This window comes from Cucumis melo, chromosome 3 (genome assembly GCF_025177605.1).
Source record: "Cucumis melo cultivar AY chromosome 3, USDA_Cmelo_AY_1.0, whole genome shotgun sequence".
Classification (NCBI taxonomy): domain Eukaryota; kingdom Viridiplantae; phylum Streptophyta; class Magnoliopsida; order Cucurbitales; family Cucurbitaceae; genus Cucumis; species Cucumis melo.
In genome coordinates, this window is record NC_066859.1 from 15,037,693 (window position 1) to 15,056,078 (window position 18,386).

Below are 18,386 nucleotides of genomic sequence, written 5' to 3' on the forward strand. Positions count from 1 at the left end.
TCGGCCTTGACGACCTCGATGTATTCTCTACCTACGTCCACTCATTTAAGGCAGTGGATAGGAAATGTCTTTCATACATACATGCCTATTACCTGGCTGAAACGAACAGCGTGTGGGGAAATAGGCTTCTCTGCGTCAAGGTCGATCGTCATCAAAATTCGTCCATTGACTATAACATAGTGCTCCAACTCTAAGAGTCAAGACTGCGCACGTCTCCTAGGAGTCAGAATTGAAGATGATTGAGAAGTACCTGCTCAATAAATTATAAAAACATATAATGTTAGAAAAAAAGTTGAAATAATCATAAGTTAAAATATATACCATTATTAGACTAACTCGAATTGTCACCCACCGACGACAACCCTCTCACAAGGTTATCTAGATCCTCTGGAAACTCGAGAAACATGGCATCCGTCTCGTCGAAATTATGCGGGAATGATGACATAATGCATATGGACATAGAAAACAAACATTCAATAAAGAAATACGAACATATAACTAGAATCGAAATATATAAACTACATAAATATGTGAGTATGTGATTCGTCCCTATCATTCGTTGTCGTCGCTTGTTCCACTTGCATCTGAAAAGTGTTCATCCACATCGTCGATGAAGTTGTCAGTGACATGATGCACAACCGATCTTTCAACGATTGTGGGATCAAGGTCAGTCTTGCACAGAGTGTCATCCTTGATGTGCTCATCCACTCGATGGTTGACAACAATTTCTAGTACATGCAGGTGCTCATTGTCAACATTGTCCATTTCAGGCATGTCCCATATACGCTTATTCTAGATGACTTGCACAACTTTCCAAGTGCTACCATTTTTTGGGTCATCTAGGTAAAAAACTTAATATGCTTGCGTCGCAAGAATTACAGATTCCTCGACGAACCAAAAATGAGATGTGTTGAGAGATTTATACTCTAGTTCAATGTGTGTTCTTTAACTTTTGTTGACGTTCGTGTCATACCACCAACACTTAAATAGCCACACATTTCTTCCCAACAGATATTAAACGTGCAAGACTTCATCTAGAACACCGTAGAAATTATTGTTGCCACTTCCACTTGCATTGCTTTCACCAATGACCATCAGTCCACTGTTTTGTGTAGTGAGTCGGGAATCACGTTCTAACATGTAAAATCTCAACCCACTCACAATGCATCCATTGTAACAACGAACGTCAAATGATGGTCTTATCACAAGTAAGAAGAAATCATGAGATAGATTTTCAAACTCACGTAGTCCTATAACCTGAAATCAATGTGACAACGATTATACACATTCATGTGCTTAAATATGTTAGTGCATACATGTCTCATGAAAACTTGCTATATACCTGTGCTCGAAATCATTCACTGAATCCCCGTTAATGTCTTTTATAAAAATCCATAGCATTTTGAGCATGTGAACGTATTAGCCTCAAATCTTTCCTGACAGGGATGATTGTGAGTTTAATTTGTGTAACAACAATGTATAACAAATACTCAACAACTATAGCTAAGAATTATGAAGATAAGGAATGCTTACTTGCGATACTCCGATATTTCGTCTACATTGTTGAATATGTACCAATGGAAAAGGTGTTTCTCTTCTTGTGATATAGTATGAAGACTTGATGCACCTAAGGGTCGTACTTTCTACTTGAAAATTTCAAACTCACCAATTAGCTCGTCCTGTAGAGTGATATCATCATTTTGCTTATCTCTTATGAATCGAGTCTGTATATCACTTAGGTAACGCAAATAAAAGGTGCTCAATTCATTCATCACATACGCTTCTACAATTGACCCCTCAAGATGTACTTTGTTTCTAACATATTGTTTCAAAGTGCGTAACTTTCTTTCAATGGGATACATTCAACTGTAAGAAACTGGACCAGTACTAACCTTGGTTTCATATGGTAAATGAATGGCTAGGTGTATCATAACGGTAAAGAAGGCAGGTGAAAATATTATTTCCAACTTACAGAGTATGATTATGATGTCTGCTTGCAATCTGTCTAAATCACTTACTCATACCGTTCTAGTGTACAAGTCACGAAAAAAAATTACATAGTTCGATAATAGGAGAATAAGTCTACTCCAATATTCCTCAACATTTCATCCTTCAAATGACCTTCTTCCGTTTCCTCTTCCTATTCAATCGGGGCTTGTAAATCATTCAACATACCAAACATATCATCTTATTCATTAAACTGCCTATACTAGTTCCTTCATCAAAAGGGTTACTACTAGTTCCTTCCTCAAAGTTTTTTGTACCTTTAAAGCTTAATGACTCTCCATGATACACTCATTTTGTGTAGTAGGAGAATATTCCAAAAGTCAGTAGATGTTATTCCACACTCTCTAATGAGTTCCAATTTAAGTTCATACATCCCTTGCATGGATATCTTATTCGTCTGTAGGCATCAACGTGAAACTTGACAACTTCTAAAAATTAGGTCACTCCCTTTCTTTACTCAAGGGAGAACTTTTTCCTAAATTTCATCCAACCCTTGTTCATCGTTTAAGTCCCTAAAACATAAATAGGTTTGATTAGAAACATATTCTTCTCCTCTCACATCCTAAACTTACTCCCTTGAATATACAATCTCTCAATATTTTCACTAAAACAAACTTCAAACTACAGAGGCTACCATAATTGCAGGATAGCATGAACAACCTAATTATTAAGCACAAACAACTTCAATCTTCGCATCCTACCCACCCCTTCCAACAACGCTACATTACAAGCTATCCTACTACCACCCCTTCAAACCCTCAGAAATATAAATAAATTAAAAACAAAAAAGGCTATCATAACTGTAGGATAGTCATCCCAAATCAACAACAAAGTTATTCAAAACTACTAAGAAATAAACTACTAGAATTGAACTAAAGGCTACCATAACTACAGGATGGCCAAACAGAATCTTGACACAAATTACAGAATTTTTAACACAATAATAGTCATCGCCCCCTCCCCCCTCAAATTTTCAACCATAATCCCTCAAATTTTCAAACTCTCCCCCCCTCCCCCTTCAAAATTTCATCCTTAACCCCTCCCCCCTCTCCCTTCTAATTTTCAACCCACCCCCTCCAAATATTCAATTAAACCTCACTCCCCCTCTTCAAATTCAACCCACACATTCAAATTTTTAATTCTCAAAATCAATTTCTCAAATATTCCCCCCCCCCCCCCCCCCGCGCCTTTTCAACCCACATTCAAAATTCCAACTTCAAAAACCAAAATCTATTCCTAAACAATATCCTCAAACTAATTCATCATTAAAATCCTAAAATTAATTTTAAGAAACAAAAAACTAAACTATTTAAACTAACATTTAAGAGTTTAGGGTTTTAAACTTACCTTAAATAGGGATGTGCGGTGGCAGATGGTGGCAGAGACACAATGGCAGGCTCACAGCAGCGAGGGCAATGCGCGACAACAGTTGATATTTTTGCCTCTTTTCGTTTCACCGGCCGAACTCTCCTCTTCCTCTTTCTCTTTTGTTTCGGTTTTGTAACATCTTTTTTATATGGTAACTCCCGATAAATCACTAATGGCATCAGGAGCTTCCCTTACTCTCGACGCCATTCCCGACGAATCATTAGTGGCGTTAGGAGCTTTCCTTACTCCCGATGCCATGCAGGAGGCATCGGGAATCTCTATCTAACATAATTAATGTTCAAATATTTTCGACTGAGAGTTTCCAATGCGTACATGAGGCATCAAGATAAGGTAATTATTCCCGATACCCTACACCCAGACTTAAAAAATGTGGTATTGTTTCCTAACAACTCTATCACGACATCAGGAAAATGTAATAATAAAATAATGTTTTCGTCTTTGCTCGACGTGTGAAAAGTAGCATCAAGGGAAGGTATCTGTCCCGACGTTATTTCATCTGATGCCTTTTTATGCAACAAGAAAACCTTGATTTCTTGTAGTGGGGTAGTAGGATAGCTTGTAAGGTAGCGTTGTTGGAAGGGGGTGGGTAGAATGCGAAGATTGAAGTTGTTTGTGGTTAGTAATTAGATTGTGCTAGCTATCCTACAGTTATGGTAGACTCTATAGTTTGAAGTTAGTTTTAGTGAAAATTTTGAGAGATCCTATATTCAAGGAAGTAAGTTTAGGATGTGAGAGGAGAGGAAATATGTTTCTAATTAAACCTATTTATGTTTTAGGGACTTAAACGATGGAAAAGAACTTGGTTAGGTAGACAATCAGGCTACTCAAAAGGCCTTGGTTGGGGACCCAAGCCCAAGGCCTGCAAGATGACCAATGCGAGCAGTTCCACAACTTCAGGTCCGCAATCCACAATACAGATCCAATTACAGGCTATGCTTGATCAAGCTATGCAACAGATTGAAGAACAAACAAGAAATCACGATGTGTTAGTTTCAAAAGTGGAACGAATGCGAAAGCTCATAGAAGACATGACTCAGGCACAACAATGACCACCACATGATCCCTAGCTTTGCGGTACGTATCTATGTTTTCATTATTCTTAAGTTCTTGAAATGACAGTATACAGTGATGATATGCATATATATGTATTAAACTTAGTCATTTTTGTATCATTATAGGACCCGCGGTGTAGAATGGCATAAGAGGTTCATTAGGAGACATACGTTATGAAGTACGACTTTCTTTGTGCTTTTTTTTTCGAGGAATATTGTTTATTTGTATTATGAACGTTGTTACATTTTTTGAACTTTTTTGTATTATGAACATTTAATTTTTTGTTGAATTTGTGTTTGTATTTCGTAATTTACTAATTTATTTTTAATTTTCTTTAATTGAATAGAAAACAAATTCGAATATTTCAGGAAATAAATCTTACAGAAAAATATTACATAAAAATATTTCAGGAAAAAAAATAAAAAATTACATATTTAAAATATTTTTTGACGTAGTACATACGTCGGAAATATGGTGTAAACATCACGTCGGGATGTTTATTGCAGACGCATGGATGACGTTGGATATACAAACGTCGAGAGTCATTATTTCTGACGCATAGCTAATGTCGGGGATGACTTGTTGCCGACACATTGAAGACGTCGGTAAAGCTGACATCGGGAGAAGATTATTCCCAACGCCTTGTTAGTGACGCATCGAAAATCTGTCTCCCAATGTGTTTCTTCTAACGGTCGTCCCGACGTCACTTTCTACGTCGAAAATTTGGTTCTCAACGTCTTTACCACTTCCACCGACGTATTTATGCATCATGTGTCTCCCTACTTTTTATAGTGAAAAGAATCATGAGAAAATAAAGAATCGTGTAAACAAATCTAAACGATCGTATACCAAAGCATTTTGAAAAAAAAATCGTTTAGATTTGGCTACCTAAATCTAAACAATCGTATAACCAAATTTAAATGATCGCGTAACCAAATTAAATGATAGAATTGAAAAAATAAATCGTAAATTTGGATAGTCAAATCTAAACGACCAAATCTAAACAATTGTGTCCCAAACAATAACCAAATCTAAACGATCGTATATCAAATATATTACACGCTTTGTTGATGGTGTGGTTGATGGGACATTTTTGGTATTTTCCTTTGTAGGCCTGTGGGCTTTTTTTGTTTTTGGTATTATTCTATACAATGCAAATACTTTGCTACTTTGTTATATTTTTTTTAAAGACCTCTTATTAAAACACATATCTATTTTTTGATTTTTTTTTTCAAAAATATTTTTTTCGCTTTTATTTATGGGTTCTTCATCCTCGGTTTTCTACTTTATTTTACAGAGAATTACTTGATAATCCTTTTTACTATATTGGTAGAATTTTGTTCTATGTAGTGATTATTTTGAGCTCATATTAAATGGAATTACAAATCATTCAAGTTGATTTATTTCAAAAGTTTATAATTTTAAATCTATTAAATTATTATTTTGAAGATTTGATATACCTCCAAAATTTAAAAATATAAATTAATATGTATTTAGATATGTACTTAAAAGAACTAAAAAAAAATAGTATTTATATTATAATGTCAAAAAAGATAATGTTTTCCTAAAAAGTGTCATAGTTTATAAAGAGTTATAGTTTTATCCAAAGTTTATCCAATTTTAATTTATTCTAATTTTTTATTTAGACAGTTTAAATTAATAAAAGAATAGGAAACATAATACTTCAATCAAGTCAATAGAGGATAATCTAAATTAATTCATGAACCGTTTTCTCTCTCATACGATGAATATAATTTTTAAAGTCATGCAATATCTCAAATGAGTATGATTTTTATTTTAATACCAAAAGGGTATGATTGATTCCCTCTACTTCCAGTCAAACCAGATTCGTTTAAGTTTTCATATTTATAGAATATTTTTTCTCCATCCAACTAAGGTGTTTTTCCAAAAATATAATAAATAAATAAAATGGGTCTTTTCAAAAACTTAATAAAACGACCAGGTGTTTATATTGTATAAAACAATTTCGAAAATAAAAAAAGCATAGAGACTTACATGTAAAACATCAAAAATGCCTCATCAACCATGTCGTCAACAACGCGCGCGTAATATATTTGCGATCGTTTAGATTTGGTTATTGTTTGATACGCGATTGTTTGGATATGACTACAATTTATCTTTTCAATTCTATTATTTAATTTTGTTACACGATCGTTTAGATTTGATCGTTTAGACGATTTTTTTTTCAAAATTTGGTACACGATTTTTTTTTAATTCTTTTGGTATACGATCATTTATATTTCTCTAAACGACAATTTATTTTTTTACACGATCGTTTACTTTTTTTATACGATCGTTTACTTTTTTTATACGATCGTTTACTTTTTTTATACGATGGAAAGAAATCACAAAAAAAAGAGAAAAAAAATACGATGGAAAGAAATCGCAGTAGAAAAAAAATAAGGAAAAGAAGAAAGACGATGAAAGAAATCGCAGGAGGAAGATAATGAGAAATCGCGAGGAAGAGAAGAAAGATAGAATGACAAATCTTAAATATTTAAAAAATGACCAACTTTGTAAGTTTTGTTAAATAGGTGGTAAATAATTGGTGCTTTGTTACGTTTATGGAAGTTTCCCTAAACAAAACACAAATTTAATAAATACACAGTGAACAACAAATTAAATAAATGTTAGATTAAAATAAATTTAACGAAATTCAACTAAACTAAATCTAATAAAAAAAAAGTGAACAACAAATTAAATAAATACAACAAATTAAATGAATTCTAAGTTAAATTAAATTCAACTAAATCAATCTAATAAAAACAAAAGTGAACAACAAATTTAATAAATACAACGAATTAAATGAATTCTAAGTTAAATTAAATTCAACAAAATTCAACTAAACTGAACTGAAAAACAAATTTAATAAATATAATGTAAAATTAAACTAAATTTAAGGAAATTAATCAAAACCACACCAAATTGGGAAACAAAAAATGACAATTTAATAGAAAAAAGTACATCGTGAGACAGGAGAGGAAAAAGAAAACTAAAAACGTCTGAAGAATTTAACTTGGTGAAAAAGTTTATTGCTTCCCTTTTCCAACCCTTACAATTGCAAGCATATTGAAAATTTGGTGTGAAGCGATTTCTTTTACAAGTGGAAAGGAAACAAAATGTCAACAAACGTCTCTCCCCCTTAATCTTGTCCTGGGATTTTGATTCATAGAGCAATGAGTTAGTTCTTTTGTTTTTAGAGTATGGGGAATGTGGGAGAATGGTGAAGAGGTAAGGAAAGAATTGTGGGAGAGAAATACAAAAGAAATAGTTGAGAGAAGTTAGGGTAGGGGGAAATGTGAGATTAGAATAGATTTGCCTTTATTTTTGTTTCTTTTCTCTTTTTCAAAAAAGGGATAAATTCAAATTCATTTTTTCCTTTATTTAAATTAAGTTTTAGTAAAATAAAATAACATAAAATAAAATGACAAAATATGGTATCTCCATAAATAATCACATTTCATAGCAAATGCATATTCTTTTGTTACGATCTTATCCTTCACAAATAAACACATATTCTCTTACATAATTCTGGTTTTCTTAATTTTAAATGGGGAAATTTACATAAATGTAACAAAATACTAAAACGGTCTGTATAACAAAACCTATAAAGTTAGCCATTTTCTAAATATTTTAGGTTTGTCCTTCCATCTTTCTTTTATGATTCATCTTCCTCCTACTATTTCTTTAATCGTCTTTCTCTTGCGATTTCGTCTTTCTTCTTTCCTATTTTTTTTTCTACAATTTCTTTCCATCATCTTTCTTATTTTTCAATTCTTTATTTACGTCGTTTAATCTTTCCATCTTTTTTTTCTTTTCCTTTTTTTTTTTTTCACTTTTCCATCGTTTTTCTACTTTTCCTCTTCTTTTTTTCGTTGTGATTTCTTTCCATCGTCTTTTTTTTCTTTTTACGTCGTGTACAAAAAGAGCAAAATCTAAAAAATCGTGTATAAAGAATCTTGAAAAAAAATCATTTAGATTGGAGTAGCCAAATGTAAATGATCGTTGAAAAAAAAGTAAACGATCGTGTAAAAAAATAAAAGATTGTGTATAAAGAATCTTGAAAAAAAATCATTGTAGCCAAATGTAAACAATCGTGTAAAACAAGTAAACATCGTGTAAAGAAATCTAAACGATCGTGTACCAAAAGAATTTAAAAAATCGTGTACCAAATTTTGAAAAAAACAATCATTTAGATTTGGGTCCCCAAATCTAAACGATCAAATCTAAATGATCGTTTAACCAAATTTAAACGTAACCAAATTAAATGATCGTGTAACAAAATTAAACGATGATTGAAAAGATAAATTGTAGTCATATCTAAATGATCGCGTATAAATTGTAGTCATATCTAAACGATTGCGTATAAATTGTAGCCATATCTAAATGATCGCGTACAAATTGTAGTCATATCTAAACGATCGCGTATAAATTGTAGTCGTATCTAAACGATCGCGTATCAAACAATAACCGAATCTAAACGATCGCAAATATATTACGCACGCGTTATTGACGGTGTGGTTGACGGGGTATTTTTGGTATTTTACACAGTGGACCTTTGAGCTTTTTCCGTTTTTGGAATTGTTATATAGAGTGTAAATATTTTGCCGCTTTTCTATATTTTTTATAAGACCCCTTTTAAATCATTTAAGAATTTGTCTGCTTTCACATAAATGACAGACATTTTCACATCTCATAAATGACAGACATTTCCACATCCTACTATGAGCAATGTTCATTCACATTCTTTTTTTCATTTCTTCCCTTGCTCTATATATCAAACCACATGAAAGTAGTGCTGTCAAATTATTTGGTTTATAACATCTTCCATTTCGAGTTAATTCCACTAATTTTGGTAATATTATCAATTGAAAGACATATTATGACTTGACTAAGGGTGAGCATGGTGGGCTGAAAAATTGAAATCGAACGAACAGAGGTTGGGCAGTCGGAATAGTACAATCGACGGTCTGGTTTCGATTCTAGAAACTCAAAAACCGAGTTTTTGTCGATCAGTTTGGTTGATATGGTCGGTCGATCTTGTAAATCGACTGAACTGACCCATGTTTTTTTAAAAATAATATATATATATATATATATATATATATATATATATATAATGTATTATATAATTATAAGTTTAGGTTTAAAAAGAGAAATAAAACAAAATAATACATCTTAATTTTTAAAATCGTTTATCAAAAAAATTTTTACTCCAACCATAAACCAAAATCCATAATATTTGTAAAAGAAAATTAAACGTCAAAGGAAAATAGAAATTGAATCTATATATTTCACATTTAAGAAAACAAGGGAAAAAAGGATAAGAAAAATAAAAAAGAAGGAAAAAGAAAGGAAGGAAAAGAAAAGAAAGTAAGAAACATAGAAAGGAAAAAAACGAAGAAGAAGAAGGAGAAAAAAAACTGACCAAAACCGACCTACCGATCGACTGTCGGACCGGTCGGTTTTGTTGGAAACAACGGCTAAAGTTGGTTTTACAACTTATATGCTGACTTGTGGTCAGCTCGGGGACGGTTTGGTCGGAAAACCGACCCCGACCACCTACTGCTCACCTTTATACTTGACAATCATACGTCCATGGCACAGGTTTCAAATCCTTAAATTTGAAGGGACTAGGCATTTAGATTAAATTAATTCATATTAAATTAATATTTGAATTCATTCCAATATTTTATTCTCTCGTATATTAATTTTGAATCATATCTAAAATTAAATTTATATAATAAAGTTCAATTAAATATAAACTTTATATCCAAGATATATAAACTTTATATACAAGATATACTAACCTCATTACCCTTTACGAGCTAGGAATGAGACCTGATGGACCTACAGATCATAAACTATAACGATCTAAGATTAAATTGACTAAACTCATTAACCATATTAATCAATATTCGTTAACTATGTGTACACTTCACTAAAGACTCACAGGTGAACTCTCCTCTTTATAAATATTTTTTTGTGTCCACGGATGTACACCAATAACAGTAAGTTAGTTCTTCACAAGTGTCCGTAACATCATTTGGGTCAAAAATATTGCTTTACCTCTAGGTTACTTTTCTTAGCCCTTATGGTCCAACCAATAAACAAAAGCCCCTATTGGGTTATAGAGAGGGTAAGACCCTTTGTTCAAGTACCAGAGACATTATTTAAGGAACATTCATATATTTATCCTAAAGTTGGGAAGGAGTGAATTTCATCTCATTTAATTATGTTTCTAGCACCCCACTCAATCTTGTCTCCAAAATGATAGCTAGACTTATTGAGATGACAATTTAACCAGTACTCTCAACCGTACAAATCAAAAGACAGTCCTTCTCGAACATGAGTACATGAGACACTCAAAATTGATACTAAGTTACCTAGGTCATTCTAATGAAATAGAAATCTAACTAGTTAACAAAGTTACATCTAGTGGTTACTATTTCGTGGTTTTGTGATCTTATGCAAACTCATTGTATATGATACCCCTACTCACATGTCATCTACACGTATGCATTGGATCATTCCGTTTGTATCAAATACAAAGTGGGCCTTATCCATAATGTTGCTAGAATAATGTACTCAGACTTATTCCTATACAATAGATCCTTTAAGTTGTACCTCAAACATGCATTAATCCCTGTATGTCTCTACATACAGTTTAAAACTCATCAAACAGCTTAAGCTTAGTATGTTAGTTTACTGTGGATTTAGGTTATTAAGACAAAACTAATAAAATAATCAATAACAATTTATTGAAACTACAATAATAATACTTTATTAGTAATGGTCATCAAATTACATTTATTATCTACGAGTTTTATGACATAAAACGAAATAATTAAAATAGTAGAATGTTAACCTATTAATTCAATAATTTAATTATTGGAACAATTTTTCTCTCCTTCAACTGGATAGAAGATACTGGTTGCTGGTCTAGCGATCCCTCCTCTCCTAGCCGTCCTCTCCGTTTGTATTTTTTAAAAGATGATAATATGAAAACCTCACAATAAAATTATTATTATAAATATTATTAAAATAATAGATGGCCCATTATGCTTAGTGTTCATTGGCATGTGTCACTTCCGTCCGTATCCAACTCTTTTACCATGTGTCTTGAAGATACCAACTCTTAAGGCCATGTAATACACCTTCAAATTGCCTCTAAATAGTGATATTTAGTAGATTTTGTTAGACATTAGTCGAAACTCCAAAAAAATTGGAGAAAATAGGATTTTTTTTTTTTAGAAATTTCTAATTTTCTTAATTTATTATTTATTTTACTTTATTTATTGTGAAACTGTTATAAATGTAACAAAACGCCAAACTATTTACTATCCGTGTAACAAAGCCCATGAAATTAGTCATTTTTTAAATATTCCAAGTTTTCCCTTCTGCCTTTCTTCTTTTCCTCGCTGCAATTCTTTCATCGTCTTCCTCCTCGCTACGATTCATCGTCTTTCTTCTTTTCATTTTCTTTTTTTCTACTGTGATTTCGTCTTTCTTCTTTTGTGATTTTTTTTACGTCGTTTAATCTTTCCATCGTCCTTCTTCTTTTCCTCTTCTTTTTTTATCCGCTGTGATTTGTTTCCATTCGTCTTTCTTCTTTTTTTATTCTTTTTTTACGTCATTTAAATATGGGTAACCAAATCTAAACAATACAAAAAATAGCAAAATTTAAAAGATCGTGTAAAAAAAATAAATCATCGGACAAATCTAAACGATCGTGTACCAAAAGAATTAAAAAAACTGTTGAGCCAAAACTAAATGATTGTGTAAACAAATCTAAACGATCGTGTAAAAAAAGAATTAAAAAAAATTGTTTAGCCAAACCTAAATGATCGTGTAACCAAATTTTGAAAAATAAATCGTTTAGATTTGAGTCATGTAAATGATCATGTAACCAAATTTAAACGATCAAATCTAAATGATCATGTAATCAAATTTAAACATAACCAAATTAAATGATCGTGTACCAAACAATAGCCAAATCTAAACGATCGTATAGTAAATATATTACACGCGAGTTGTTGACGGCATTGACGAAATATTTTTTGTATTTTACACGATAGATCTCTAAACCTTTTTCGTTTTCGAAATTATTTTATACGTATAAATACATTGCCACATTTTTATATTTTTGAAAAGACTTTTTATTTATTTTTATATTATATTTTTCTCGATTTTCACTGTGTTGTGCCTCATTTCCGCAACTCTCCATTATCTTCTTTTGGCTGGGTGGGATGTAATACTAAAAGAGTACGTTTCTTGATCCTCCTAATGACATCACACGTGCACATGAAATTAAGATAATAATCTTAATATATAATTTAAAGTATTTAGTTGTGGTTCTTAAAAGTTCTATTTTAATTGTTACATGTTGTCTAAAATCATCTAGGTTCTTATTTGTTTTTAGTTTCATTTTAGGAAAAACAAAAATAATATTTTTTATCTCAGAGTTATCATCTTCTTGTGATCTTCATGTTTTGTTAAAATAAAAATTAAAAGTTTTAGCCGAATTCTAAAAAACAAAAATAATATTTCAAAATGATCTATTCGTATGATGTATGAGTGTTCTTGGTTCAAAAAATTTGAAAATATGGAGTAAAAAAAAGTAAAGAATTGTCAACTTCGCTTCTTGTTTAATTAGAAGTTGTGGGTTTCACCGGTAAAAGCCATCAATTATAGTCCATACTAACTTCTAAAACCTAAAGAGATTAGTAAGAACTAAGATCATAATCCTACTTACTAACTTGTTTGTGATCCAATTTCACAATTTTGTATATAAACTTAATAACCTTCTATTTTTTACAATTTAACTCTTTACCCCCAAACATTTCCCAAGTTATTTTCACTAACACAAAAAGAGGTCCTAGCTAGCCCTGTTACACACCCAGCTAATTTCCAAAGAAAAATTGTATTCGACAATTTTCTTAAAGAATATATTAAATCATTATTGTTATTTATTATCTTATATATGGAAAAAAGAAATGTGGCTTCACTTGTTCAATTGTTGGTTGGAAAATTTCATATAACTATTCTATTGTTTTATTCCATATATACATTAATTTTCTTTTTAACACATGGAAAGGAAATGAAGAGAATAAAGATGAAAGGCAACACACACAAGTGTAAATTTAATGAACTAATCTCAGCATGTTCTTATTAGTTATTTCTATGCATGTTCTGTAGCAAAACTTTTACAACATTCACACATCAAAAAGTATACCAAAAAACCAAAAATTCCAACTAAATTTAGAGGCTCAAGAAGAAGCTGGTGAAACTGACGACGTATGAGTAGACGAAGATGTAGTCGGAGAATTACATTCCACGGCGGCAACCGCGGCGGAGGAAGGAATAATCTTGGGCTTCGGCTTTGGCTTTTGAACTGTGCTAGCTAATGGCTGCGGCGCTGCTGCTGCCACCACCGGTGCATAAATTCCGTTGGTAGTAGCGGCACTGACAACTTCTCCAGATGAAGTGGTGGTGGACACAGCGGCGTACTCGGCTGCCGGTACCCATATGCCGCCAACCACTAGGAACTGGGGCGTGTGGCCGCTCTCGTTGTTGTGGATCGTCGGAGTAGGTCGTCTCGTGTGCAGACGATACTTCTGAACAATATAATGCTTTGCAGAATCAGTCATCCAATAATAATCTTTACAATATTCTTTTTTATTTAGAAGAAATATATTTTCACAAAATAATTTTTGAAAATAGAAAAAAGAGAAAAAAAAATTGTTTAGTGAGCGAACATGCTGAACAAAACTCTTAATTTTCAATTTTATTTTTATAACTAAAAATGTGACAAACTTCAAATTGATAAAATTATTAGGGCATAGGCTCATTGAACAAAAATATTGAGTTAATGATAAGAGACCAAATATGAAAGGTTAGGTTTATGAATAACTTCACTTGTATTGTAAAGCCTTCCTTCTTCTTTATCATTGTTCCTATTATTTTGATAAATATAAATTTGGTTTCACATTCTTTTAATTGATAAAAGGGATAAAGAAAAAAAAAACTTAGGATTGAAGAAAAAGTTAAGAGGAAACCGAATGATAAAATAAAAAAGCAGAGATTTCAAATTCCGCTAATAAATAGAATAAAAGTTGAATATTTATTAGCTGTCATGAACATACTTTACTGACATTTTTCTCTCGTTTAATAAATGATAAGTTAAAATTGAAACTCATTCCAAGCATTCTATTATTTTTTTTTTTTAATCTTATTTTAGACTTTTTATGATAATTTGATCTTCTACCTAAAGTAATGTAGAGAAGAATTCCCAATAAAATCGCTAATTATTGGAAATTTATTTGATCCATATCTTTTATTTTTCATTCTTAAGAGACAATTTCCTTTTAAAGAAACAGTGTAACTTAATTCGAAACAAAGATCTCCACGAACAAATACAAAAGAAAAAAAACTTCAATTATGTGAGAAATTCAGGAAAAGATAGAAAATTCTAGACTTTCCACGGTGAAATAAACAGCACATAATAATTATTATAATAATTATAATAATTTTGAAAAAAAGAAAAACGAAATGGAAAAAGAACAAACCTGCAGATGACTTTTCACTTCATCGTTGGTAAGACCATCAACCTTCATCAATTCTCTTATTTGCTTCGGCGTCGCCACTGCAATTCGTTTCAATTCACAAAATATATAACTTCGAATTAAATTAAATACAAAAAATACAAAAGAATAAATTTAATTTCTTCGTTCTTCCCTACCATGTGACCCTCCGAGCTGCTGAAGCGCATGAAGGAACCGTCGGTGAAGCTCCGGCGACCAGCAACGTCTCTGTTTCCTCTGATTCTGCGCTTCCTTCTCTTCCCGTCGACTACTTCCGCCTGAACCCGTTTCCGTCGTCGAGCTGGTTTCCGCAGCCAGAGCAGGAGGTGAAGACGACGAGGCCCCTCCCCCGCCACCGCCGCCACCGGTTTTCTCCTTCTGAAACGGCCGGAAAGCGCCCCCATTTCTATTGACCTCAACAACCGGCGTATTCTCCGGCAGGTCCTGCAGAACAAAACCAAATAACCTCTAAATATCCGAGGAGAATGATTTTGAAATCCATGGAAAGGGGGGAATTTCCTTTTTTTACCTGATTCAAGGGAGGAGGATCTGAAGTCTGATTCCAAAGCTGAGCAGATCTGAGCCAATCGGACGGAGCCAAATTCAAATTATTTAAATCAGAGTCATCGTTTTTGTTAATCTTCTCCGTTTTTTCAAAATCCGAAACCCCATTTCTGTTGATGGGAATAAATTCTTCAAGAACCGGACCAATATCACTGGAAGTCTGCTCAGAACACTCGGATTGACGATTCTCCGTAGTCGTCCCCGATAACTGCTGCCTACAACAATCAATGGCTACGAAAAAATCCAAAATCAGAAAAGAAAAACAGAGTGCAATAGGAAGGGGACAGATCGGGTGAGATTTTCACCATGGGAAACAAGCTGCAAACAGAGAGGGAGCTCGCGCTGAAACATGAGGACTTTGCGGCGTTCTTGTTCCAAAGTGTCGGCGAAATCAGAGAGTGTGAAACCCATTTTGGCTGCAATTTCTTGCATTTTGTCGGAGTAAACCATGATTCTCTAAGACTATGTTTCTTGAGAGGGAATTGGGAATTGGGAATTGGGGATTGGAGATGAGAGAGAATAAGGGATCTAGAAGAGAATCATTGGAAGGAATAAACTTGGTGTCCAACTTTTTCCATCATCATCATTAAACTATAAAACAAAACAGAGAAGCAGAGGAGGGATGGAGAGAGAGAGAGAGAGAGAGAGAGAGAGAGAGAGATGTAAAATTGATCGGAGAATTTATGGGAAGGGATTTAGAGAAGGGGTGAGACCGTGAGAGTAAAATATCGTGGTCGGGCCGTCGCGTAGTGTAACGAATCTATATTCTTTCATGGAGGTTTTGAAAAAGCCAACACCCATTCTTTTATTTTATCTTTTTTTTTTTTTTTTTTTTTTTTTTTTTGAGTCTTCTAGAATCAAAATTACTTAAATATTTCGAACCAAATATTTCCTTTCATTCTTGACCTAGGTTCGTTTTTTTTTTTTTCCCTTTTTTTCTTTGGCACAATATTTGACTTGGGCTATATTCAAGTTTCTGATGCTTGATCTTTATACTAATGTAATTTAAAGATTACTTAATTTCCTATATATATGTTTGTTCATTTTGATCCTATATATACTCTAACTTTTCTTTGTTCATCACCGTTTCATGCATTTAAAAAATAACATGTTTTGTTGCTCCAATTCCAATTTTTTTCATTTATCAACCAAAGTTTTAACAACTTCATTTATTAAATAAATTTATGAAATACATTATCTAACGAATATTTTACTTCATTTTTAACTATTCCTTTGGGCCTCTTTTATAGCATTTGGTTGTTTCTATTTAAATTATGCTACTATCTTAATTAAATGGTATAAACTAAATTTGTATTATTACAATTCCCCAACTTATTAAATTTGTGGGATAAAATTACTTCTCTTATGAAAGTTTAAAGTTCAAACATATAACTTTGTTGTTCAATTTTGATGCTTTATCACAATTTATACCTATTATCTTTTAAGACCAAACCCATATATGAAAATTTGAAACTGAATTGGAAGAGAATAAATGTAGGTTGATTATTATCATTTAACTATGTTGATATTGATTTATAAAATATTTATTGAATTAATAAATCTATGACACCAATGTATTATTATTTTTAAATTTAATTATACTCAAGATTTTGAAAACGTAGGTTTTTTATTTAATAACTAAATATTGAGAGACTATTGTTCCAAACACGACTAAAAATCTATGAGTGGACTCAAATCGAAGAAAAATTGGAAAGCCACTTGAGAAACACACATTTCCATATAAGAAAATTCAGTTTTAGGTTTTTGTCCAACATGTCGAGCTAAAGAAAATATAATGATCGAGAAATAATAGAGATGAGCTCGAAATGACACACTACAACCTCAAAATCTACAACTACTCTTATGTTATAGTGTTATTCATAATAGCCTTAAACGATAGACAACCTCTAAGATAATAAGTAATTTTTAAATGAAAACTTTAACATTATTTACTGAATTTAACTAAACTATATATTCTTTATGACGTAAGCATCAAAATGTGCTTATTTTGGCATTACATCAATCCAAATAACTTTTCACACTCATATTAACTTGAAAATTGGGACTACATAGGCTAAAGAGGTAGACAAATAAATAAATCAATGAAGGGCTCGCAATGGCAACTAATTAATTAAGAGTCCGGACTATATAGGCTATAACAATGGTAAGTTTATTCTAAAAGAAATGTTGTTCAAGAAAAAAAAGAAAAGAAAACTTTGAAAATAAACTTTAATTAATTGAAATATATGAAAGTAAAAGAGTGAATATTCGATGGGATTCCGTTGAGGTCACCAAATTATGTGCTGTCAGCATCGGTGACGTAACGCTTTCCCACCCATTCATCTTCATCAATACCCTCTCTGCTTCATTATTTTGTCCTTTTTATAAAACAAAATTTATATGTGTTTTTTCGGGAAGAATATACCAGAAGATTCCAACAAGGATAAAGGAATCTCGGGCTCTGATCCAGTACGGCCGTGCACACCCACCCACCCACCAACTATCAATCATTCATTTTGGCCCTTTGTCCTCTTTTCCCTTATTGCGACCTTTCATGCACTCGCAAAGCCACTCTCTCATCTCTCACCTCTTCACCAATTTCTTTCTTTACCCTTAAGAAAATAAATTAAATACTTATAAATAATTCCACTTTTTAATTCCTTCATTAATTTATTATCGTTGTTATCATTTTTTTTCTTCAAAACTTATCATAATTTTCTTGTTTAGTCTCTTTTATTGTTTATAATTTATATAGTAACGATTTGTCTT

General features: G+C 32.2%; 1 protein-coding gene across 1 annotated transcript; it reads right to left on the minus strand.

Annotated features, from left to right (window-relative positions):
- Positions 1 to 13,612: 13,612 nt before the first annotated feature.
- On the minus strand, positions 13,613 to 16,376 carry LOC103488601 (transcription factor HHO3-like). Its single transcript, XM_008447419.3, has 5 exons — positions 15,923 to 16,376; positions 15,583 to 15,848; positions 15,212 to 15,497; positions 15,039 to 15,115; positions 13,613 to 14,087 (listed from the first exon to the last, which is right to left on the minus strand). Exons 1-5 carry the CDS (start codon positions 16,065 to 16,067, stop codon positions 13,740 to 13,742), a joined length of 1,122 nt encoding a protein of 373 aa, XP_008445641.2. The 5' UTR covers positions 16,068 to 16,376; the 3' UTR covers positions 13,613 to 13,739.
- Between the last annotated feature and the right edge of the window lie 2,010 nt (positions 16,377 to 18,386).

Bases quoted from the DNA above. Each gene is read 5' to 3' on its own strand.
- LOC103488601 (XM_008447419.3), bottom strand. From the start codon at position 16,067: ATGGTTTACTCCGACAAAATGCAAGAAATTGCAGCCAAAATGGGTTTC. The intron at 15,498-15,582 runs GTAAAAAAAGGA...TTTGTTCTGCAG, and splicing joins ATCCTCCTCCCTTGAATCAG to GACCTGCCGGAGAATACGCC. The intron at 14,088-15,038 runs GTTTGTTCTTTT...TATATTGTTCAG, and splicing joins AAGTGAAAAGTCATCTGCAG to AAGTATCGTCTGCACACGAG.